Here is a 26565-nt window from a genome sequence, read left to right on the forward strand (position 1 = left end):
TAATTGTTCCTTCATTGTCCCCAAGTCAAAATCCTGGAACTTCCTAACTAACAATATTGTCAGTTCACCTATACTACATGAACTGCAGCACTTCAAGAGGTCGACTCCCAACAACCTTCTTGAGGGCAATTAGGTAAGAGCAATAAATGTTTGCCTTGCCAGCGATGCCCTCATGCTATGAACAAATAATAAAACGTGTAGTATCTCGTGCCGGTGTCCTCGACCATGTCACAGGCTAACTGGGTATGTCGAGACAAATACTGACACTATTTCTCCCATTCACTTTACCTTTCCCCGTCACCCTTTCTGTTTTTCCTGCTCATCTGTCTTTCCCTTTCTCTCTCCCTTTTTCCTCATGTCCTCTCTCTGCTCTGTCCCTCTCCCCACCCTTGTCCCCACCCTCTCTTTTACCCTCTCTTCAGAATGCAGGCTGTTGTTAAGCGGTTGAGTCAACTTTTGAAACCAGGAGGGATGCTTCTCTTCCGGGACTACGGTCGTTACGACATGGCACAGCTTCGATTTAAGAAAGGTAAGGACTGAGCTGACCCCACTACCTTTTATTATCTGATACTGGAACATAACCTGCTAAAGCCTCCCAAGCTTTTATTGAAATTGTAAATTAATATAATTCTTTCACCATATAATACCCAAACATGTGATTACATCAGAGTTTGGAACAAATTCAGCTTGTGATATATCAAAGAATTGTGATGACTGCGACATTTGGCAGATATGTATAATACAAGGACTCGGAAGGATATTTTTTGATCCTGAATTCACTTAGTTCCTGATTGAGACCCACTGCATCTGCATTAGTGATGGAAGCATGGGACATGTATGTCCCCATGTGACGATGTTAAATCACTCACCAGCAACTTGGCAAATTCGGCATAGCAGCATCCTCACAGCTGCCTCCTCGAGGGCAGAAATGTGAAACTTATATCTCAACCACAAAGCTGAAAGTCGATTACTTTCATAATCAGAAGGTAAATTACTCCCACACTTCAAAATAACTGTGGATCTTGCCACTGTTATTTCCCCCACTGACTGCTAAAGAACTTGCCTTAAACAAAAAGCAATAACCTCCAACAAAATCTGCTGTTCTAATTTACTCCGGAGATAGTGCTGTTATTACTTTCTCCTGAGGTGGTTCTGTAATGTCTCACAGTCTTTTTAAGCAATAGCAGGCCAACTGATCATAAGAAATAGGAGTAGGCCATTCGGTCGACTGAGCCTGCTCTGCAATGTAATATCATAGCTGATGTGACTGTGCCCTCAAATCCACTTTCCACTGTTAGAAGCTATTATTAAAGACATTTTAGCAGCGCAATTGGAAAAATGCACGATAGTTGGACAGGTTCAAAATGGTTTTGTGAAAGTGAAGTCACCTTTTACCAATTTATTGGAGTTCTTTGAAGAAGTAGGGCAGCACGGTGGCGCAGTGGGTTAGCCCTGCAGCCTCATGGCGCTGAGATCCCAGGTTTGATCCCGGCTCTCGGTCACTGTCCGTGTGGCGTTTGCATGGGTTTCAAGCCCATAAGCCAAAATATGTGCAGACTAGGTAGATTGGCCATGCTAAATTGTCCCTTAATTGGAGAAAATGAATTGGGTAGTCTAAATTTATAAAATAAAAAGGTATGGTTCACCAAATCATCATCCTCCAACTCCTCTCCATTGTTCACCAACGGGCTTGACTGCTCTTGCCTGATTAACCTTTCTATTCTTGCGTAGGCTCCCTGCATAAGTTAGCAAACTTGGGTATGTTACACTCGGGGACTCGTTAAATTCATTAATATAAATTGTGACTAGCTAAACGTCATGACCTACCCTGCCAGTTATGGTTGAAGTAATGTGTGTATCTTTTTAGCTATGAGGAGCGGTTGAATAAACTCGGTTTCTTCTCACTGGAACGACGGAGGTTGAGGGGCGACCTGATAGAGGTCTACAAAATTATGAGGGGCATTGACAGATTGGATAGTCAGAGGCTTTTCCCCAGGGTAGAGGGGTCAATTACTAGGGGGCATAGGTTTAAGGTGCGAGGGGGTTTAGAAGAGATGTACGGGGCAAGTTTTTTTACACAGAGGGAAGTGGGTGCCTGGAACTCGCTGCCGGAGGAGGTGGTGGAAGCAGGGACGATAGTGACATTTAAGGGGCATCTTCACAAATACATGAATAGGATGGGAATAGAGGGATACGGACCCAGGAAGTGTTGAAGATTTTAGTTTAGTCGGGCAACATAGTCGGCACGGGCTTGGAGGGCCGAAGGGCCTGTTCCTGTGCTGTACTTTTCTTAGTTCTTTGTTCTTTGCATACGCTTTGGTTAAAGGAACCGGTGGGTGTACTGGATTTTCAGAAAGCATTTGCTAAGGTGCCACATCAAAGGTTATTGCGGAAAATAAAAGCTCATAGTTTAGGGAATAATGTATTGGCATGGATAGAAAATGGCCAGCTGACATAAAAACAGAGTAGGCATAAATAGATATTTTTCAGGTTGGAAAGATGTAATGGGTGATATGCCACAGGGATCAGTCCTGGGGCCTCAACTTTTTACAATTTATACAAATGACTTGGATGAGGGGACCAAAGGTACGGTTGCTAAATTTGCTGATATAAAGATAGAAAAGTAGGTTGTGAAGAGGACGCAAGGAAGCCACAAAAGGATACAGATAGGCTAATTGAGTGGGTAAAGATCAGATGAATGGAGTAGAATGTGGGAAAATGTGAAATTGTCCATTTTGACATGAAAAATAAAAAGAAGAATGTTATCTAATTGATATTTTCTAATCAGATTGCAGCGTTCTGAGGTGCAGAGGGATCTGGGTGTCCCAGTGCACAAATCACAATAGGCTAGTGTGCAGGTACAGCAAGTAATTAGCAAAGCTAATAGATGTTGCCATTTATTGCGGGGGGAATTTAATACAAAAGACGGGAGGTTATGCTTCTGTTGTACAGGGTATTAGTGAGACCATATCGGGAATACTGTGCACAGTGTTGGTCACCTTATTTAAGGATCGATGGAAATGCTTTTGAAGCAATTTAGAGAAGGTTTACTGGACTAACCAGGAATGGACAAGTTGTCTTCTGAGGAAAGTTTGAGCAGGCTAGGCTTATATATCATAGAATTTACAGTGCAGAAGGAGGCCATTCGGCCCATCGAGTCTGCACCGGCTCTTGGAAAGAGCACCCTACCCAAGGTCAACACCTCCACCTTATACCCATAACCCAGTAACCCCACCCAACACTAAGGGCAATTTTGGACTCTGAGGGCAATTTATCATGGCCAATCCACCTAACCTGCACAGCTTTGGACTGGAATATATCCTGGAGTTCAGAAGAGTAAGGGATTGAAACGCATAAGATCCTGAGGGGTCTTGACAGGGTGGATACGGAGAAGGTGTTTCCTCTTATGGAAGAATTTAGAACTAGGGGTCACTGTTTAAAAATAAGGGGTCGCCCATTTACAACAGTTGAGAAAATATTTCTCTCAAAGGGTTGAGAGTCTCTGGAACTTGCTTCCTCAAATAGCAGTGAAGTAGAGTCTTTAAAATTTTTTAAAGGGGACTTCCGGTGGCGGCAATGAGGAGCTAAGCCGCACATTCGGCAGCTCCCGCTGAAAACGGACTTTGGGGCTCTTTTCAGCGCCCCCAACGGAGCTGTGTCGGCAAATCCCGACGTGGGAAGAGGACAGGAGTCGACCCCAATGGTCCTATGGTCCGGACCAGGAGTGGGGTAAGGAGAAAACCGGAGAAAGCACCCCTGAAAAAGCGGGGGAAGGAAGACAAAATGGCGGCCAGCGGAGGCCTTGAGGAGCTGAGGCAGTGGGCTCAGGAGCAGCAGGCGACTCTGCTGCGCTGCTTCCAGGTGCTTAAATTGGAGCTGCTGGAGTCGCTGAAGGTAACCAACAGGGAGCTGATGGAGACCCAGACAGCCCAGGGGGCTGCGATCCGGGAGCTGCAGCAGCAGGCCTCCGAAAGGGAGGATGAGGTCGTGGCCGTGGCGGGGAAGGTGGAGATGCATGAGGCGCTCCATAAAAGATGGTAGGAGCGGTTCGAGGAGCTGGACAACCGGTCGAGGAGGAAGAATTTGCGGATCCTGGGCCTCATGGAGGGGCTGGAGGGGTCGGACCTAGCGGCCTATGTGGCGGCTACGTTAAACTCGCTGATGGGGGCTGGGTCCTTCCAGGGGCCCTGGAGTTAGAGGGGGCCCACAGAATTCTGGCTAGGAGGCCCAAGCCGAACGAGCCGCCGTGGGCGGTGTTGGTGCGGTTTCAGCGGTCCGTGGATCGTGAGTGTGTGCTCCGGTGGGCCAAGAAGGAGCGGAGCAGCAAGTGGGAGAACACGGAGGTGCGGATCTTCCAGGACTGGAGTGCGGAGGTGGCGAGGCGGAGGGTCGGGTTTAACCGGACGAAGGCGGTGCTCCATAGACGGAATGTGAAGTTCGGCATGTTGCAGCCGGCGCGTCTGTGGGTCACCTATAAGGATCGGCACCATTATATTGAGTCCCCGGAGGAGGCGTGGGCCTTTGTGCAGGCCGAGAAATTGGACTCAAACTGAGGGTCTAAGATGGGGGATGCTGTATAATACTGTATTTGTATTTGCTTGGTTTAATGTAAGATGTGGGTTGGCCTTAGGGTGGGTGGGGAGATGTCGATTTGTCTTTTCTATATGGGTCTGTAGGGGTCTGGTGGACGGGTTTGGGCAGGGGGGTAAACGGGGAGTTCGGGGAGCTGGTGGGGGGGACTGACAATGGGAGTAGCCCTGGAGGAGGGGGGGGGGGGGGCAGGGCGAAAGCGCGGGCTTTCTGCGGGTTTCCCGCGCTGGGAGATGGCGGGGTCGGGGCTGAGAAGCGCGGGTCGTTGCTGGCTGTTTTCTTTTCCCGTGCAAGAGCGGGGGGGGGGACCCATTGACGGGCACGATGGAGGAGGGGTAGTCCCACGTGGGGAGGAGTCGGAGGTAGGGTGGGAGTCGCCGGGGTCAGCAGAAGTTAGCTGGCTCACGGGAGTGCTATGGAGGGAGGGGCGTGGCTGGGGGGGGGGGGGGGGGTACCGGGTTGCTGCTGCAACGGTCAGGAAGGAGCTGGAGGACGCGGGGGGGGGGGGGGGGGGGGGGGGAGTGTGAAACTGGTAGAGCGGGGGACGCTGGCCGGTGGTGGACAAGGGATGGGGTATGGCTAATCGCAGGGGAGGGGGGCAGGCTGATAACCTGGAATGTGAGGGGGCTGAATGGGCCGGTCAAACGGGCCCGGGTATTTGCGCACCTGAAGGGGCTGAAGGCGGATGTGGCCATGCTCCAGGAGAGACACCTGAGAGTGGTGGACCAGGTTCGGCTGAGGAAGGGATGTGTGGGCCAAGTATTTCACTAAGGGCTGGATGAGAAGAGTAGGGGGGGTGGCGATCCTGGTGGGGAAGAAGGTATCGTTTGAAGCGTTAAATGTGGTGGCTGACAGTGGCGGGTGATACGTGATGGTGAGTGGTAAGCTGCAGGGGGAGCGGGTGAATGTTTACGCCCCAAATTGGGACGATGCGGGGTTTATGCGGCGTATGTTGGGCCGCATTCCAGACCTGGAGGTGGGGGGCCTGATCATGAGGGGGACTTCAACACGGTACTGGATCCCCCATTGGATCGATCCAAGTCCCAGACGGGTAGGAGGCCGGCGGCGTCTAAGCTGTTAAGGGGATTTATGGACCAGATGGGGGGGTGGATCCCTGGAGGTTTGCGAGGCCACGGGCCAGGGAATACTCCCACGTACATAAGGCCTACTCGAGGATTGATTTTTTTTTTGTCTGAGCAGGGGGTTGGTTTCGAGGTTGGAGGATGTGGAATACTCCGCCATTGCCATTTCAGATCATGCCCCGCACTGGGTGGACCTCGGGCTGGGGGAAGAGAGGGACCAACGTCCGCTCTTGCGCTTGGAGGTGGGGCTGCTGGCAGATGAGGAGGAGTGGGTTAGGAGGTTGAGGGACCTGTGTGGAGGGGAGGTTCGCGAGCTTGGGGGAGTTAGAGGGGAAGTTTGGGCTCACCCCCAGGAAACATATTTAGGTACAGGCAGGTGAGGGCGTTTGCCAGGCAGCAGGTGGAGGGGTTCCCCTTGCTGCCCCCACGAGGGGTGCGGGATCGGTTGCTCTCGGGGGCGTGGGTTGGAGGAGGGAGGATTTTGGACATATACCGGGTGATGCAGAAGGTAGACGAGGCCTCGGTAGAGGAACTGAAGGGTAAATGGGAAGAGGAGCTGGGTGAGGAGATTGAGGAGGGGACGTGGGCGGATGCCCTGGAGAGAGTGAATTCCTCCTCTTCCTGTGCGAGGCTTAGCCTCATACAGTTCAAGGTGCTGCATAGGGCCCACATGACTGGGACGAGGATGAGTAGGTTTTTCGGGGGCAAGGACAGGTGTGCTCGGGGAGCCCACCGCACCGAACCACGCCCATATGTTTTGGGCGTGCCCAGCGCTGGGGGAGTTTTGGAAGGGGGTAGCAAGGACGGATTCGAGGGTGGTGGGATCCAGGGTCAAGCCAGGCTGGGGACTCGCAATTTTTGGGGTTGTAGTGGAGCCGGGAGTGCAAGAGGCCGGTGTTCTGGCCTTTGCGTCCCTAGTAGCCCAGCGGAGGATCTTGCTCCAATGGAAGGATGCGAGGCCCCCAAGCGTGGAGGCCTGGATCAATGATATGGCGGGGTTCATTAAATTGGAGATGGTGAAATTTGCCCTAAGGGGATCAGTACAAGGGTTCTTTAGGCGGTGGCAGCCTTTCCTGGACTTCCTGGCGGAACGGTAGGGAAATAGGCCGGCAGCAGCAGCAACCCCGGGGGGGGGGTTTGGATCGGTGGGAGGGAGAACTGTGTACACGGGTTTGTGGGATGTGGCAGGTGTTATCTCTTTCCCTTTTGTTGTTGTGTGTTCTTTTGTTTTTTTCTTTTGTTTGTAATTGCTTTTGAAGTTGAGTGGGTATTGTTCTCGGGGTGTTACCGCGGTTGTTTTGTTGATAAGAGTTGAGATGTTTATATTTTGTAAAAATTTCAATAAAAATTATTTAATAAAAAAAATTTTTTTTTTAATTTTGAAAGCAGAGCTAGATAGATTCTTGATTAACAAGGGAGAGAAATGTTATCGGGGTAGGCAGGAATGTGGGGTTGAGATTACAATCAGATGAGCCTTGATGTATTGAATTACGGAGCAGGCTCAAGGGGCTGCGTAGCCTACTCCTGATCCTCATTCATATGTTCATATGTTCCTGCCGGCCCCCCATATAACCCAAATTCCAATCTGTTTAACTCGACCTTGAATATATCAAAGAACACAGCCTCCACTGATTTGCTGAGGAAGTGCAACCATATTGGAGAAGAAATTCCTCCTTTTTTAGGAATGAGAGACCCTTTATTTTTAAACTGTTCTCTAGTTCTAGATTCCCCTGGTGGGGAAACATCCTCTCAGCATCTATCCTGTCAAGCCCCCTCAAAATATCGTGACCGAGGCAGCACGGTGGCCTAGTGGTTAGCACAACCGCCTCACGGCGCTGAGGTCCCAGGTTCGATCCCGGCTCTGGGTCACTGTCCGTGTGGAGTTTGCACATTCTCCCCGTGTCTGCGTGGGTTTCGCCCCCACAACCCAAAAATGTGCAGAGTAGGTGGATTGGCCATGCTAAATTGCCTCTTAATTGGAAAAAATTATTGAGTAATCTAAATTTATTTTTTTTTTAAATATCGTGACCGGGATTCTCCAAAAACGCGTTGAAGTGTTGCCGACGCTGGAAAGACCGGAATGTTTCATGCAGGCCTCTTGGCCCAGCGATTCCGTGGCCCACAGGGGGCCAGCACAGAGCCGGAGTGTCCTACGCAGCTCTGGCTGCCGATACGCTGCCCTCTACTTCCGGCCGCGGGTCTGCGCATGAGTGTGGCGGCCGGCTTCGGCGCCGGATCCGTGCAACATGGCGGACCCACACAGCAGGCCGGTGCGGAAGAAGGTTGTGGTCCCCCCTCCGTGGATACTTGATCCACGTCTCAGCCATTTCCTTGTTATTAATTCCCCAGTCTCATCATCTCCGGGACCAATGCTTTCTTTTGATACTCTTTTCCTTTTTATATACTTGTGTTACTGTCTGCTTTTTATTATGACCCCAGACCAGATCCCAACAGTGGCCAGGATACTGGACCAAAATCCCAATATTTTAGTTTATTTTAAGACTATACGGAAAGAATGATTTGCTCCAGGAGTGATTGCATGAAAAAATTGGACTTTGATATTTCTAAACAAAACTTTATTATGAATACAATATTAAACTTTAACATCACACTCAAAAAGAACAGCTCACAATTACCTCTTAACATAACTATACCATTTCCCATTAAACAACAAGAAAATAAATGTGCAGTTCTTAATCGATCTTAAAATTAGCAGGATATAGAGTATACTTGCAGTACAGAACAGATTCTGGCTCTGGTTAGAACCCCTCCAAACTCTGGCTGAATGTCTTTAAATAGCTGGAGAGTTTTTCAGAGTCTATTTTTCTGATGGAATGTTCCATCATTTTACTTTTTAATCAATTTTCTCAGTCCACTTTAGCAAACCCTGTCTTCATAACCCCTTTAATTGTCTTTACTTAAGCTTAAGACACTGGTCTCAGACCCAGATTTCTCACCCTCAGACTGAATGCAAAATTCTCTCACATTATGTTCACTCTTTCGTAGAGGATCTTTTATTATGAGAGCATAATTAATCCTGTAATTATACATTACCAGGTTTACAATAGCTTGTTTCCTGGTTGATTCCAGAATGTATTCCAAGAAAATGGTCCAACTACACTCTTATGAGCTCATCCTCCAGGCTATCTTTGCCAATTTGATTTGTCAAATCTCTGATGACGATTAAGATTGCCCATGATGATTTAAGAAACTTTCTTACAATACCCCATTATTTCTTAATTCATACTCTGTCCTTCCTATGTTGGGAAGGTGTCTATAAATGACTCCCAGAGACACCATTCCCTTTGCCTCAGCATGAGAAATATCATTGGTGATTCACTGATGTTTCTAATCACAATATGTTCCACCTCTGATGTGTTACGAGTTAAAGCGTTGGTATCAGACTCCCCCAGTGGCCAGTTGTACAATAGCATTAACTCGTGTTGCACAAAGCTGCACTGACCGACTAGATAGATCTCAGAGCAAGCTGAGTGACCAGAAAACTTCTATGTCTGTGGCACGGCAGCCCAAAATGAGCCATACCCTTGGGACAGTGAAAACAAATCAAATTTTAAAACCCAATCAGAGATTTCGCTGAAAACACAGATTCTACATAACTCATCATCTCAACAGTTAATGACTGACAGTGCCAAAGACAAATATGTTTATTTTCAGTGTGACAGTTTGAATGGAGCTAAAATCATCAATGAAGCTGTTCCTCAGAATAGAGTCCTATGAAACAGTCCGTGTCCAAATGCAGCAAGACATCGACAATATCTTGGCAAGTTACATTTGCACCACACAAGTGTCAGGCAATGATCATCTCCTACAAGAGAGGATCTGACCACCGCCCCGCCCCTTGTCATTCAATGGCATTACCATCACTGAATCCCCACAATCTACCCTGATGGTTACCATTAGTCAAAAACTGAACTGGACTAGCCACATTTATACTGTGGCTCCCAGGGCAGGTCAAAGGCTAGGATCCTACAGCGAGTAACTCCCCTCCTGACACCCCAAATGTCCACCATCTACAAGGCACAAGCCAAGAGTGTAATGGAATACTCTCCACCTACCTGGATGAGTGCAGCTCCAGCAACACTCAAGAAGCTGGGCACCATCCAGGACAAAGCAGCCCGCTTGATTGCTTCTCCTTCCGCAAATATCCAAACCCTCCTCCACCGGCAAAGAGTGACAGCCGTGTGCACCATCTACACGATGCACTGCTGTAACTTGCTAAGGTTCCTTCAACAGCACCTTCCAAACCCATGACCACTACCATCTAGAAGGACAAGAGCAGCAGATACCTGGGAACGCCACCACCTGGAGGATCCCCTCTAGGTCACTCACCATCCTGACTTGGAAATATATTGCCGTTACTTGACTCACTGGCGCAAAATCCTGGAACGCCCTCCCTAACACCTCAGTGGTTGTAACTACACCTCAAGGTCTGCAAGGTTCTAGAAGGCAACTCACCACCACCACCTACTGAAGAGTAACTAGGGATGGGCAATAAATGCTGGCCTAACCAGTGATACCCACATAAATGACTAAAAATAAATAAATAAAATAACTCGAGCCCTGAAGTAATATACAGAAGAACAAAAGGAAATTAATCAGCCTGAAGATCCAAGGTATATTATCAACATTTTAAAAACTGACAGGGTTCGGGATCTGCCTCGTACCTGTGCCAACCCATGGACACTGGTTTTACAGTAGGACAAATGTGTCATGTGTGCTAACTGAGTTATGTCAATGCACTGAAAATAGGTTCTCCAACAAGTACCGGTATTTAAGGGCAGCACGGTGGCGCAGTGGTTAGCACTGCTGCCTCATGGCACGAAGGACCTGGTCACTGTCTGTATAGAGTTTACACATTCTCTCTGTGTCTGCGTGGGCCTCACCCTTACAACCCAAAAAGATGTGCAGGGTAGGAGGATTGGCCACTTTAAATTGACCCTTAATTGGAAGAAAAGGATTGGGTGCTCTAAAAAATAATTTTTAAATACAGGTATTTAAATAGCTGACTCTGCACTGCTGTAGTTCTGATCTCCTGACTTCATCGCCCTTTCAATGATAAACCTGCCTTCAGCTCCCAGGCCCTAAGTTCTTGAAATCCACCACCCCCTCTCCCACCTTGGAAACCTACCATCTCCCTCCTTATTCAAATACTACCTCATTAATGAAGCTTTTAATGTGGGCAGCACGGTAGCACAGTGGTTAGCACAGTTGCTTCATAGTTCCTGGGTCCCAGGTTCGATTTCCGGCTAGGGTTATTGTCTGTGTGGAGTCTGCACGTTCTGCCGTGTCTGTGTGGGTTTCCTCCGGGTGCTCTGCTTTCCTCCCACAGTCCAAAGTTTTGCAGGTTCGGTGGATTGGCAATGCTAAATTGCCCTTAGTGTCCAAAAAGGTTAAGTTGGGTTAGGGTGGAGACATGGGCTTAAGTAGGGTGCTCTTTCCAAGGGCTGGTGCAGACTCGATGGGCTGAATGGCCTCCTGCACTGTAAAATCTATGATCTAATCCCCTCTGAATTTATCAGTATGGAGAAATACTGTGGGGTTGCAAGTCTGCAGTCAAGGAGAACACCGACTGCGACGTCAGTGTTACCCCTAAGTTTTGTAATACCTGGGCAGTGAGTACACTGTTCTCACAGTAGCATGGAAGTCGGTACTGCGACAAGTAAAATGTCAAACAAAGAATAGGCCGTGTCACTGGGTGTTGGGTATAGTGATAGAAATCATTCTATTGATTGTATGGTTTAGTGGAAGGTCAATGACCTGCTGTAACAGGCTCCATTAAACAGACATGAACCACTCTTCCCAGCCCACTTCAGAAATATTTGCTGTGATGCAGAAATGCAGCCTTTTTTCCCATAGAATTTCGTAGAATTTACAGTGCAGAAAGAGGCCATTCGGCCCATCGAGTCTGCACCGGCCCTTGGAAAGAGCACCCTACCCAAGGTCAACACCTCCACCCTATCCCCATAACCCAGTAACCCCACCCAACACTAAGGGCAATTCTGGACACTAAGGGCAATTTATCATGACCAATCTACCTAACCTGCACATCTTTGGACTGTGGGAGGAAACCGGAGCACCCGAAGGAAACCCACGCACACACGGGGAGGATGTGCAGACTCCACACAGACAGCACAGACAGTGACCCAAGCCGGAATCGAACCTGGGACCCTGGAGCTGTGAAGCAATTGCACTATCCACAATGCTACTGTGCTGCCCCAGCTGCTGGACAATCATTAAGCTTTCCTGCTAAGATTCAGACGGAGCCACTAACTTTATCCATTCCTGTTGAACATCTGCTGTTTCTGAGATGGATCACCCAAATGTTTGAGACACTTCACACAAAATTGTTAATGGACGCACATGAACTTTTGTCAAAACTGCAGGCATAGAGAGAAATTGATGGTGTACGTAATTAGACACTGCTCTCACAAAGCTAGGCCTGCATTTGAAACAAGCCAAAACTGGTGAGGTGGAAGCCACGTTTGTCTTCTGTCTATATCTCAGTGTTCATCTAAAAGTTGTTCCCAGTGTGAGGTTATCCATTGCCCATGAATGGGCAGTCTTATTGAGAGAGGCCACAGCATGTGACTTTCAGAGATTTCATAGAATTTACAGTGCAGGAGGCCATTTGCCCCGTCAAGTCTGCACTGGTCCTTGGAAAGAGCACCTACCCAAGCCCACACCCTCCCCGTAACACCACCTAACCTGCACATCTTTGGACTGTGGGAGGAAACCGGAGCACCCGGAGGAAACCCACGCAGACGTGGGGAGAGCTTGCAGGCTCCGCACCGACAGTGACCCAAGCTAGGACTCGAACCTGGGACCCTGGAGCTGTGAAGCAACTGTGCTACCGTGCTGCCATGCCAATACCTTATTGGTGCAGTGAAGTTGTTTTAAGATTGGATGAAGCACATTGATTGTGCAGTGTAAAGGTGCTCCTAAGGTTTCTGGGGTGCACTTGACTCGGAAATGCTTCATACAGGCACCGTTTGACAAAATTGGTAAAGTGCTGTCCATTTCCAGTGAGATCCTGTACCCAGACCACCACAAAAATCAGCAGAAGGAAAAACTCAGCATTTGTAGAGAGAGAACAGATTTAATGGTTTGTGTCCAATATGACTCTTTTGAACCAAAAGCTCTAACATAGGCAGCAGAGCTTTGCGTGCATTCAGTAGCCTAATGAATCCCTTTGGTGAGTGCCTTTAGTAGCTGTATGATTAATGTAGGAATTTCAGAAATATTGTATTATATGTTTTTGGTGCAGTAAGGGTTAAAAGCCTGGGTTGCTGTGTGTGCATCTGCCACAGTGATCACTCTGTAAGTCCTGGTTTGAAAGGCAGACTCCTTGGCTACAAGGGATAATTAAAACATCGTAAACATTGGGCTAATGGCATTTTGTTTATATAAAGAAAATTTCTTGGGGAGCAGATAATAGACATTGTGTTTGGACTTACTAAGATGCCTTTGAACAGGACACGAGCAGTTTCTCAAAGGCTGGCAGATCAAATAGTAGTTGATGAAGGCAAGAATCTGCAAGCTGGTTTCCTGAAAGATCCGGTTTCCTGAAAGATCTCGTTCCCAAAGTGGTTTATCCAAGCCTACTCTTTACAGCAATATTGCTGGGTTGGCTAACTGTATTTAAAAGTGTATTTTGACCTGAGGTGGGTTTTGCTTGAGTGGAAGTAAAAATAGCAGGTAGGATTTAGTGTTCCATTGTCATTGTTAAGCATTGTTTAACTGTTAATTGCAAGCTATTTTCTTTATGATAAAGTTAGTAATACTGTGTTAGTAATTAAGTTTGTTTTAATATACCATATCCCCATTTGTGGGTGAAATCACTCCTGAAGCGAGGTATCCTTTCCTCACAGACTTACAAATTAAATTAAATATTTGGATTTCTGTCCGGTATCGTAGCAAATATTGCAGTCTGGTCCAGGATCGTAATAGCAGCAAGTAGAAATCCACCTAACCCCAATAAATACTGCAGTTCATTTAAAATTAAATCAGCCACATGTGTTAAACGTCTATTCTCTCTCCAATTACTGGGGCTGGTTTAGCACAGTGGGCTAAATAGCTGGCTTGCAATGCAGAACAATTCTGTGCAGAAGCACGGGTTCAATTCTAATATGGCCTCCCCGAACAGGCGCCGGAATGTGGTGACTAGGGGCTTTTCACAGTAACTTCATTGAAGCCTACTTGTGACAATAAGCGAATATTAGTATATTATTATTAATTATCACATTCATTCCTGATTGACACAGTTGACAACACCATCCTCCGCCAACATCTGTCCACTGTCAGCCAGCCAGGTGCGACTGCTCTCTTGTTTCCATTCTCATTTATCTTAATCATAGCCAGAGAATCACTTTCAATAGCTTCTCTTCCTGCTCCTGCACCATTACTTCTGGTGTTTCCCAAGCCTTGCCACGTGCCACCCCTTCCGGGTTCTCATTTCCACAATGCTTCCTGGCAACATCGCCCTAGTTCACAGTGTTAGTTTTTGCATGTACGCTGATGACACCCAGCTCTACCTCACCATCACTTCTCTCAAATCTTCCACTTTTGCAAAATTATCAGACCAATTATTCAACTTCCGGTAATGGATGAGCCAAAATTTCCCCTATTTAAATATTGGGAATACCGGAGTCATTGTCTTTAGACCCCACTCCAAACTCCATTCCCTAACCATCAACTCCAGCCTCCCCTCCGGCAGATTAAGTAAGTCTGAGATTGAACCAGTATGTTCACTACTTTGGAGCCCCATTTGATCCCACGTTGGGCTTCCAACCTCATATTTGTGATATTACTGACAACACCCATTTCCACCTCCGTAACATTGTCAGTCTCTGCCCCTCTCTCAGCTTTTCTGCTGCTGGAGCCCTCAACCGGGGTTGTCTCTAGACTCGGCTATTTCAACGCACCCCCAGCTGGTCTCCAACATTCTACCTTCTGTAAACTTGAGGTCATCTGAAACCCTGCTGCCCAAGTCTTGAATCACATCGGTCCCCGCTCCCCTATCACCCCATTCTTTCTCAACTTCATTTGCTCCCAGTCAAACACTCTTGATTTTAAAAGTCTTGTTTTCAAATTCTTTCATGGATTTGCCTCTCGGTAATCTCCTCCAGCTCCAAAACCCTCGGAGATATCTGCACTGTTCCAATTTCGTTCACTTGTGCATCCTGATTCTAATTGCTCCACTAGTGGTGACCCTGCCTTTAGTTACCTTAGTCCCAGGGTCTGAATTACCCTTCCTAAACCTCTCGGCCTCTTAGCCTTTCTTTCCTCTTTTTAGACAATCCTTAAAATCTACCTCTTTGACGAGACGTTTGGTAATTTGACCAAAGAGAGTGCTGTATATGGCTCAGTGTGGTGTTTATTTTTGCAATGTGAAGTGCAGTGGTGTGGGATGTTTTATTACCTTAATGGAGCTATATGAATACAAGTTGTTGTTTCAGGTCGCTGTCTGTCTGAAAATTTCTACGTTCGAGGAGATGGGACTCGAGTTTATTTCTTCACACCAGGTAATCATACACTGCTTGCAGTTTCATCTCCACTACTTTTTTCAAGAATGTGGGAGTTTGGGGCAGTCATTTGACCCACAGGTCCTGTTGTGAAGTGATCCCCTTTTTTTCAAGTTTAATGTGCAAAGACTCTGTTTCACTGGTCCGACCTCCTCTTCATGTGGTCAGTACTGTCACTTTGGAATGAGCACTCCAAGCAGCTATCCTAATGCTTTAGCAGAGCCATGATGCACGTATTGGCCCAGTTATTTCAATAGTGGCAAAGTTCTGGGGAGCCAACTTCTGCTGGAACCTAAACTTTCAATTTGCCGGAAATGGCTTTGTGGGAGCCCTGGCTGTTGATCCCATGGAGCCTGTCAGCGTGTATGTAAAGTTGGGCCATTTGCCCAGGACTGACCTAATTTTTTTTTTTGTCCCTGATTTATTTAGTGTTCTTCTTGGCGGGTGTGGAGCCTTCCAGGGCGCTCCTTTGAATCATACTCACGTCAACCCCGATACTGCTAAGAAGACTATTTAAAATGTACTTAGTGGCATAAGTCACAGCTTCAGGAAGATTCCAGCCCTGTTGCATTTCTGCTTCCAAGTCAAAAGGTCATGGGTTCTAGCTCCACTCCACAGAATTGAGCATGTAATTTAGGCTGAGACTTCAGTGCACTATTGAAGAGAGTGCTGTACTATTGGAGATGCCATCTTTCAGATGAAGTATTAAGATGAGGCTGTTGACCCATAGCACTATTTAAGACGTTCCCCCAATGTCCTGGCTAATATTTATCCCTCAACCAGCATCACAAAGCAGATTAATTGTTAATTTATCCATGTGGGATCTTCCTGTGTGTGAATTGGCTGCTGCATTTCCCAACAAGTGACTCTCCAAAAAGTAGCAACTTGTACCTACATGAAAGGTACAACTTAAATGCAGTGTTCTTTCTTTACCATTGCTCATCCCAGCTAAGAAGATATTGAATGGAGATTTTCAAAATAATAAAGGGTTATTTCAAGGAGAGTAGGGAATGTCTGTTTCCTCATGTTAGGGAGTCAGTGACCAGGAGTCATTAATGTACAATTGTCTTTGAGAGAGTGAGGAAGGAAGTTAAACACATTTCTTTTAACAGAGGAAAGCCTTTCGCTTAGGGCGTGGTTGATATCACTGTCTTTAAGGGAAATGTAGGTACTATTTAGATGCAATCTGCAAGGAGAGAGCAGGCCAATGGGATTACTGTTGAATTGTTCTACCGCCAGCGCTGATCCAGATCACCTCTGCTCTCAACCTCTCAAATACCATTTCTAAAATTACTGAGAGTGGGTCAATGGCTGGTACTTGATTAGAACATTGCAGAGCTGGCAAGGCCTTCGCTCACTGAACCCCTAATACTGAATACTGTCCTCCCTCCAGGTGAACTGGATGAGTTCTTCACATCTGCCAACCTGGAGAAAGTCCAGAACCTAGTGGATCGACGTTTGCAAGTTAACCGTGGGAAGCAGCTGACCATGTACCGGGTCTGGATACAGTGCAAGTATCGTAAACCTCTCCAGCAAGGATCGTAAACCTCTCCAGCAAGGGGAATGATGATTCCCAACCCCGTGTATCAGTCGCCTTCGAGCTGCATTGAAATGCTGTGACTATCTGAGACCCTGATTCAATTTGTTGTCTCTTTGCTGAGCCCTGCTGAGTTGACTTAAACCCTCCTGCTCCATAATCAGAACTGTTATAAAATTCTGGATCACTGCACGTTAACCTCTGTGTTTATATACAGCACTCTGCGGCTCACAGTCACCCATATTCATACTTGCTATTTGTTCTTGGAGGTGAAATGACTGGCCAGTGTGTTAGTCTGTTGAACGCTTCTCTAGACTGTACAAACCTGACTGCCAATTCCCTTCAGGCCCCCCCCCCCCCCCCCCACTATATGTCAACACAACTCGCCGTTCAGATCATCTTCTTCCACTCTCCAACACTCCTATATTACATAGGAGCAAGAACCATCATTCGGCTCCTTAAGCCTGATCCATGATTCATGGCTAATCTGTACCTGAACTCACCTTCACTTATACTCCTTGCCTAACTTGTCTTATCAGTCCCAGTCTTGAAAGCTAAAACTATCCCAGTATCCATTTTTGGATTGGGGGAGTTTTCCATATATTTGCTACATTTTAGTCTGAAAAAAATATTCCTGGTTTTGCCTCGAAAAAGCTCAGCTCTAATTTTAACATGATGTCCACTTGTTCTTGATTTCACCCACCCAGAAAAAAATAATTTCTCCACATCCACCCTATCAAATCCTTTGAACCTATCGGATATCTTGGATTGAATCATTCCGCAGTCATCTTTACTCTCGGCTTGGGCATGCAAGCCAATTTCTGTATGAACCATTCTTTGCCTGACTGGTATGGTTTCCTTTCCTCACTGGACCCCTGTGTGTCCCTGTAAGCTATCGCTGACTCAAAGTTAGAGGAAGTTATTCACAATTTGATTTATCTGATACTATGAAAAGGATTTAAGTTGACTGCTCCTCACGGACAGCAGCAAGACTAAGGGGATGGACCTCCTGCAATGGGGCCCATTAGAGAGAGAGAGAGGGCAGTCCTCTCTCATGTTTTCTGCACACCGATTTCAGGGAAGATCCAGATCTGTTGCTCACCATTCTCGGGCGCAGCAGAAACCATCTTAAAGGAATCTCTCTCAGCAGAAAGATGCCTCAAATTGCTGAGGTGATAGAGGCGGGGTTAAGTCATATTGGGAAGGGATGATGCACAATGCAGCAAATTTAGAATCTGACGATCTGACGATCAACCACATGGTTGAGTGCATGGCAAGAGGTTATCTCGATGGTGCTGTTTTTTTCAAGTAACCATGTCTGGCTCTGTACACATTATTGTAGTCTTAACAAAGCACATCAAGCTATTTGTACTGTTTGACCCACAATAGATGTAGAAACAAAAATATAGGTTTTAACTGTATTGTCATTGTTTTTGCTGGACGGTGTTATGGAAAGAGCAGAGTATTGAATAAATTGTATTTTTTACCTCCTTTGTCGATGTTCTGTTATTTGAGTGGACTTTCCGGTTTGCGGCATGTGACTCATGTTGTTATATTTGACACTTTGTGTGTGGTTTTATGACTGTTGCTGTGTATACATTATATATTGATGGCATTAGCATCATCAAATTTCCCTGATCGTCAGCCTGGTGATCACTATCGACCAGAAACGGAACCAATCACATAAATACGGTGGCTACAGGAGCAGGTCGAAGGCTGGGAATTCTGTAGCGAGTAACTCTCCTCTTGACTCCCCAAAGCATTTCCACACTTTACAAGGGACAAGTTAGGAATGTGTGACAGAATATTTCTCCCTAACCAAACTTCAGCAACACTATCCAGGACAAAGCATCCACTTGATCGGCACCCATCCGCTGGCATAAAACTCTACCACCATCATGCTGTAGCTGAAGTGTATACAATCAACAAGATGCACTGCAGTAACTTACCACAGTTTCTACCGAACAGCATTGTGAGAAAGGTTCATCACAAAGGCTGCAGTGGATCGAGGAGGAGATCCAGCCACCACCTTCTCAAACAGCAGCTCGGGAGAAGTCATAAATTCTGGCCTTACAGTGGCACCCACAACCTCAGAATGAATATTATAAAAATATTGCAATGTTGCTGTCTGTATTATATATCATTGTGCACGTTCTAAGTGTAATTCTCATATGAATTTGCTGCTTTTGTACTTGGTGGGAGTTGCAAGGCTGTTGAAGTAAACTTTGCTGCGTTATGTCAGAAGATCATTTAGATCTGTACTTCCCAAACATTTTCCTGGTGTGACCCCATTATATGAAAATCATCACCTCTAAAATCTCCTCCGAGTCAGATACCATCCTGACTTGGGGGATGTACACTGTTTTTAAAAAAATAATTTTTATTGTGATTTTCAAAAACAGAAAATAACAACAAGAAAACAGTATTAACAACAACAAAAAGAAAAACACAATAATCCCCAAACCCCCCCCCCAGTAACTACACAAAGAAGAGATAGATAAGCACCTGTCATATTCAATAAACACATATACACATTTCTCCCTTCCCCTGAAACAAACTCCTCCCCCCCCCCCCCCCCCCCCCCCCCCCCGCGTTGCTGCTGCTGCCGGCCTATTTTCCCATCGTTCTGCCAGTCCAGGAAAGGCTGCCACCGCCTAAAGAACCCCTGTACTGATCCCCTCAGGGCAAATTTCACCCTCTCCAATTTGATGAACCCCGCCATATCATTGATTCAGGCCTCCACGCTTGGGGGCCTCGCATCCTTCCATTGAAGCAAAATTCTCCGCCGGGCTACTAGGGACGCAAAGGCCAGAACACCGACCTCTTTCGCCTCCTGCACTCCCGGCTCCACCGCAACCCAAAAAATTGCGAGTCCCCAGCCTGGCTTGACCCTGGATCCTACCACCCTCGCTACCACCCTCGCCACCGTCCTTGCTACCCCCTTCTAAAACTCCCCCAGTGCTGGGCGTGCCCAGAACATATGGGCGTGGTTCACTGGGCTCCCCAAGCACCTAGCACACCTGTCTTCGCTCCCGAAAAACCTACTCGTCCTCGTCCCGGTCATGTGGGCCCTGTGCAGCACCTTGAACTGTATGAGGCTAAGCCTCGCACAGGAAGAGGAGGAATTCACTCTTTCCAGGGCATCCGCACACGTCCCCTCCTCAATCTCCTCACCCAGCTCCTCTTCCCATTTACCCTTGAGCTCCTCCACCGAGGCCTCATCCACCTCCTGCATGACGTGGTACATGTCCGAAATCCTCCCCCCTCCAACCCACACCCCCAATGTCCCGTACCCCACGTGGGGGCAGCAGAGGGAACCCCTCCACCTGCCGCCTGGCAAACGCCCTAACCTGCATGTACCTAAACATGTTCCCTGGAGGGAGCCCAAACTTCCCCTCTAACTCACCCAGGCTCGCAAACCTCCCATCCACAAACAGGTCCCTCAACCTCCTAATACCTACCCTGTGCCAGCCCAGAAACCTGCCATCGATGCTCCCTGGAACAAACCGGTGGTTCCCCTGTATCGGGGACTCCATCGAGCCCCCCACCTCCCCCCTATGCCGTCTCCATTGCCCCCAAATTTTGAGGGTAGCCGCCACCACCGGGCTCGTGGTATACCTCGTTGGAGGGAGCGGCAACGGCACCGTTACCAGCACCTCCAGGCTCGTGTCCATGCAGGACGCCATCTCCATCCTCTTCCATGCTGCCCCTGCCCCGTGCATTACCCACTTATGCACCATCGCTGCGTTGGCAGCCCAATAGTCCCACAGAGGTTGGGCAGCGCCAGCCCTCCCTATCCCTGCCCCGCTCCAAAAACACCCTTCTCACCCTCGGAGTCCCATGCGCCCATACAAATCCCGTAATACTCCTGTTAACCCTCCTAAGAAAGGCCTTCGGGATAAGGATGGGAGGCACTGGAACAGGAACAAAAACCTCGGGAGCATCGTCATCTTGACGGACTGCACCCTGCCCAACAGCGACAGTGGCAACATGTCCCATCTTTTAAAGTCCTCAATTTGCTCCACCAGCCTAGTGAGGTTAAGCTTGTGAAGGGCCCACCAGCTCCTAGCCACCTGGACTCCCAGGTACCGAAAGCTCCTCCCTGCCCTTTTCAGCGGGAGCCTACCAATCCCCTCCTCTTGATCCCCCGGGTGCACGACAAACAGCTCACTCTTACCCAGGTTGAGCTTGTACCCAGAAAAGCCCCCAAATTCCCTAAGGATCTTCATCATCTCCGGCATTCCCCCCACTGGGTCCGCCACATGTCACATGACACACGGTGCTCCTCCCCACCCCGCACCAGACCCCTCCAATTCCTCGACTCCCTCAACGCCATGGCCAGGGGCTCAATTGCCAACGCAAAGGGGACAGGGGACACCCTTGTCTCGTCCCCCGGTACAACCGAAAGTACTCCGATATCCTCCTATTCATATAACAGCCTCACCCAACTGACAAACCCCTCCCCGAACCCAAACCTTTCCAGCACCTCCCACAAGTACCCCCACTCAACCCTATCAAAGGCCTTCTCCGCGTCCAATGCTACCACTATCTCCGCCTCCCCGTCTACCACCGGCATCATAATGACATTCAGAAGCCTACGTATATTGGTGTTCAGCTGCCTTCCCTTCACAAACCCCGTCTGGTCCTCATGAATGACCCCCGGCACACAGTCCTCTATCCTTGTGGCCAAGATCTTCGCCAACAGCTTGGCATCCACATTTAACAATGAGATCGGCCTATATGATCCACACTGCAGGGGGTCCCCTAATGGGGGATCCAGCACTGTGTTAAAGTCCCCCCCCCCAGTATCAGGCCCCCCGTCTCTAGATCTGGAAGGCAGCCCAACATGCGCCGCATAAACCCCGCATCGTCCCAATTTGGGGCATAGACATTCACCAGCAGCACCCGCTCCCCTTGCAACTTGCCACTCACCATCACATACCTCCCTCCACTGTCAGCCACCACCTTTGACGCCTCAAACGACACCCTTTTCCCCACCAGAATCGACACCCCCCCCCCCGATTTTTTGCATCCAGCCCCGAATGAAACACCTGGCCTACACAGCCCTTCCTCAGTCTAACCTGGTCCAGGTGCGTCTCCTGGAGCATAGCCACGTCCGCCTTCAGCCCCCTCAGGTGCGTAAACACCCAGGCCCGTTTGACCAGCCCATTCAGCCCCCTCACGTTCCAAGTTATCAGCCGGATCAGAGGGCTCCCTGCCCCCCTCCCCTGCCGACTAGCCATAACGCGCCCCCGCTTGGCCCGTTCCCCACAGCGGCAAACCCCCACCCTGGCCCCCCCTGCATACTCCAGCTCCTTCCTGGCCATTTCAGCAGCAACCCGGTACCCCCCCCCCCCATCCCCCCCCCCCCCCAATCCCCCCCCCCCCCCCTCAAGGCTAGGACCCCTCCCAGCCGCGTTACTCCCTCCGTAGCACTCCCATGAGCCAGCTAACTTCTGCTGACCCCGGCAGCTCCTGCCACACCTCCGACCCCCCCCCCCCCCACAGCGTGGGGCTACTTCTCCCCCAGACCCTCCTCCTCCCCCTCCCGCTCTCGCGCGGGGAAAAAAGCCCGCGCTTCTCAGCTCCGACCCCACCCCCATCCACCCTCAGCGCGGGAAACAGAAGAAAAGCCCGCGCTTTCCCTCTGCACGACCCCGCCCACGCAAAAAAGACAACACCCCACCCGCCCAAGAAACAACGGACAACCAACTTGAAACAGCATAAAACAGAGACCCTTTCCAACAAAAGTTAACACAGTTATTTACAAACCCCCGACCCTCAGTCAGAGTCCAACTTCTTGGCCTGCACAAAGGCCCACGCCTCCTCCGGGGACTCAAAATAAAAGTGCCGGTCCTTGTAAGTGACCCACAGACGCGCCGGCTGTAACATGCCAAACTTCACACTCTTTCTGTGGAGCACCGCCTTCGTCCGGTTGGACCCGGCCCTCCGCTTAGCTACCTCCGCACTCCAGTCCTGGTAGATCTGCACTACCGTGTTCTCCCACTTGCTGCTCCGCTCCTTCTTGGCCCACCTAAGCACGCACTCTCGGTCAACGAACCGGTGGAACCGCACCGCCCGTGGCGGCTCATTCGGCTTTGGCCTCCTGGCCAGTATTCTGTGGGCCCCCTCCAGCTCCAGGAGCCCCTGGAAGGACCCAGCCCCCATCAGCGAGTTCAACAAAACGACCACATAGGCCTCCAGCCCCTCCGTGAGGCCCAAGATCCGCAAATGTTTCCGCCTTGACCGGTTCTCCATCTCCTCAAACCGCTCCTGCCACTTCTTATGGAGCGCCTCATGCATCTCCACCTTTACCGCGAGGGCTGCGGCCTCATCCTCTCTTTCGGAGGCTTGTTGTCGGAGCTCCCGGATCTCCACCCCCTGGGCTGCCTGCGTTGCCAGCAGCTTGTCCGTATTCGCCTTCAGCGAGTCTAGCAGCTCCACTTTTAGCTCCTGAAAACATCGCTGGAGAGTCTCCTGCTGCACCTGCGCCCACTGCCTCCATTCCTCGAGGCCTCCGCCGGCCGCCATCTTGATTCTCCTCAGCCTGACACAAGTTCTCTTAACAAGTATTTTTTTTTATTCCTTTCAGTCCGTTATACTTATCCAGTTTTAATGCCTCCGAATTTGTGACGTGGTGGGGGAGGGTGAGTTACTTGGTTACCTCCAGCTGGTGAATGAGGTTGGATGTTGTGGAAACTAGATCACCGTGATGGGAGTTGTTTAAACTATGCAGGGTTTTTTTAAAAACATCTTCTTTTTCCACAGGTTTTTTGTGCAGCAGTGATCAGGCCTCAAGACTTGTCAATTAGACACGCCCAATAAATAAACATGATTTTGAGGAGTCTCAAGCTGTTAGCCATTTGGAGTTAGTCATTTGGAGTTCATGGCAGCCATTGCTGTCTCTGAGCTCATCACCCCCAAGCCCTGATGCACTAGTCATAGATGGACAGCCAGCAAGTGGACTTGTTCTGGCTGCTGTTGAGTTTGACTGCTGAGGTTCTGAGTGGGTTATGATATTGAACTAGTAACCCAGCTTCACATCATACCTTGATGTCCTGAGATTAAACTCCATAAATATGAATGAAGTATTTTTGATGTAGTCACTGCTGTAATAGAAACACAGCAGCTAATTTGTGAACAATATGTGATGATGACCACACAATCGTACTTTTTTTTAATGCTGGTGGTTGAGATGCAATAAATGTTGGAAAATTGGGGAGAGTTCTTTTTTCAAATAGTTCTATGCGACCATTGACATCTACCTCCGAGGGCAGATAGGGGCCTTGGTTTAACATTTCATCCAGAAGCCCTACTTCTGGCTGCTCCACACTTTCTGTAAGGTGCAGAGCTGCCAGCCTGGACTTTGTGCTCCAGCCTCTGGAGTAGTGGGCTGAACCCACTCAGTCTTCTGACTCGGAGAGTGCTACCAACTGAGCCGTGCCTGACGGTCGAAATGGGGTAAATGTTGGGAGGTTGTTTTTACTCTTAGGAGAGTGTAGGACCAGAGGGCAGATTCGCAGGATAAAGGGGAGCTTATTTAAGACTAAATTGAGTAAGAGTTGCATTTCTCAAAGAGTAGTGAATCTTTGGAACTATTTACCCCACAAAGCTCTGGAGGCAGAGTCCTTGGGCATTTTCAAGGCTGAGATCGATAGGTTTTTAATCAGTAGGGAAATCAAAGGTTACGGGGAGAAGGCAGAAAAGTGGACTTGGAGTGTTAGATCAGCCATGATCTTATTAAATGGCGGAGCTGGCGTGAAGGGCTGAATGGCGTGCGCCTGTTCCAATTATTTTACTGAGAGACATTTTCGCTGCGACCCAACTAAAATATTTAAACTTCATTTGCTAATAATTTAAATAATTTTCAATTTGCGTAAGGGGCTTTGATTACCGGAGTGAGCTGGCAATGACGGTGGCCCAAGCCTCCTGACTGCCCGCCCAAGAGTCAATTATATATTTGGAAGGCCGCACATCGCTGAAGAGGCAAGCATTCCAGTTAGTCTTGAGGGCAAGGCTCCCTTCCATCCTGAGCAAACAGTACCTTCAGTTCTTGAATCACTTTAGTTACCCACACACTTATCCCACACTGTTTAAAAACTGCCAGCCCTGGGATTAAGAAGTGGGAATCTCAGAATCGGGTCCTGCCTACCACTTTTCTTGATGTTTCCTCCTCCATTCTGACGTAAAGACATAGAAAATAGGCAATTCGGCCCATCGAGCCCGCTCCACCATTCAATCTGATCATGGGCTGGTCCTCTATCTCGATGCCAAACTCCTCCAGTTACAGGTGGCACAGGTGGCGTAGGGGCTGGGCTAAGCAGCTCCGCAGCAGTAAAATATGAGCTCCCTCTGAAGGAGATAAGACAAATTCTATTTTTCAGCTTGAGCCAGAGATGAGTGTGAACACAGTTTACCTATGACCACAGGTTTTGCAGTCAAGTGTCCCTCATTTGAGATCGCAGGAGTCAGCACGCCTGAAGTGCAATGGGCAAGCCTTGTCCTGGCCAAACCACCTTCGTGTTCATCCCCATACCCCTTGGCATCTTTAGAGTCCAGGAATCTATCTATTTCCTTATTAAATCTATTCAGTGATTTAACTTCCACAGCCTTCTGTGATAGAGAATTCCACAGGTTCATCACCCTCTATATATTTCCATTAGATCCCCTCTTATTCTTCTCATTTCCGGTGAATCCGGGCCCAGTTGATCCAATGTCTCCTCATATGACAATCCTGACATGGACAAGAGCATGAAAATCCAAGCTGTTATCTCCGTTTCTCCATCCATAAATGCTGACAGATGTGCTGAGTGTTCCCAGCATTGGCTGTTTTTATTGCTGGAAAATCACTTCCTGGAACCTGCACAGGAGGCGTTAAATTCAAATGACTGCCAAAATCTGAGGAACGCCTTTGTCCTTCAGTATTATATTATAGTGATGGACTCACCTCGTCAGAGGATTTGTCAACTGGCCCCAGACCCACCGTCATGAAACGGGTGCAGGCGTGTTTGACAGGTTGGGGTCAGGGTTCACATATTTGCCAATTCCCCCTCCTCCCTCCCCCCGACCCTCTTCTGCCTGTTGTGGTGGGGTTGAGTTCCCCTCAAGCTGTTTGTTTTCTTTGTCATACGAGTTGCCAGAAAGGATTCAAGAAAAAAAAGATTATGGACCTTTGACAATCCAAAGGGAGCTGTGTATTGGCAAACGAGGGTCCTGGACTAAGGTAATCTATTTGCAAAACCTACATCCACTATATCTAGGGTTACATATAATTGAACCCAAATGTCAAACAAATCTAGATTTGTTTTTGGCAGTGTGTGGAATACATATGGATTGTATTAAGTACACTTGTAATAGGCTTCATCTAATGCCATGGTTTTGGAGGCTTTGCAGAATCCACATTTCCAGCCAGTTGGCCAGTTCTTAGTTTACCAGTTGACTGATCACATTTGACTGCAAGATGTTGTCTGTTAATTGTATCCATATTCTAAACTCAACATCCCAGAATTGTTACGGTGAAGAAGGAGGCCATTTGGCCCATTGTGTTTAACCGGCTCTCTGAATGAACCACTCGCTTAGTTCCATTCCCCCGCTTCCTCCCCATAACGCTGCACATTCTTCCTTTTCAGGTAACACCCTAATTCCTTTTGAATTCTCCAAATAAACACGCCTCCACCACAATCTCAGACAGCATCCCATACCCTAACCACTTGCTGCATCCTTTAGTAATTACTTTACTGTTACTGTTCCCTCTCGTTCTCCATCTTTTCACGAGTGGAACAGTTTCTCTCCATCTACCCTGTCCATATCGACT

The 26565-nt window shown here is 48.3% G+C and overlaps 1 protein-coding gene and 1 non-coding gene across 2 annotated transcripts in view; one reads left to right on the forward strand and one right to left on the reverse strand.

Annotated features, from left to right (window-relative positions):
* The window catches only part of mettl2a (methyltransferase like 2A), a 44172-nt gene extending 25935 nt beyond the window's left edge, over positions 1–18237 (forward strand). Inside the window, exons 7-9 of the mRNA XM_038779158.1 lie at positions 423–529; positions 15149–15214; positions 16608–18237. Of these exons, the coding sequence (XP_038635086.1) occupies positions 423–529; positions 15149–15214; positions 16608–16759 (325 nt within the window). The 3' untranslated portion in view covers positions 16760–18237. The remainder of the gene's footprint in view (positions 1–422; positions 530–15148; positions 15215–16607) is intronic.
* A 6905-nt stretch (positions 18238–25142) lies between these two features.
* Positions 25143–25301, reverse strand: LOC119954574. Its single transcript, XR_005458265.1, has one exon. It is a non-coding gene; the product is annotated as a U1 spliceosomal RNA (small nuclear RNA).
* Positions 25302–26565: the final 1264 nt, after the last annotated feature.

The sequence above is a fragment of the Scyliorhinus canicula genome, chromosome 19 (assembly GCF_902713615.1).
Source record: "Scyliorhinus canicula chromosome 19, sScyCan1.1, whole genome shotgun sequence".
NCBI lineage: Eukaryota > Metazoa > Chordata > Chondrichthyes > Carcharhiniformes > Scyliorhinidae > Scyliorhinus > Scyliorhinus canicula.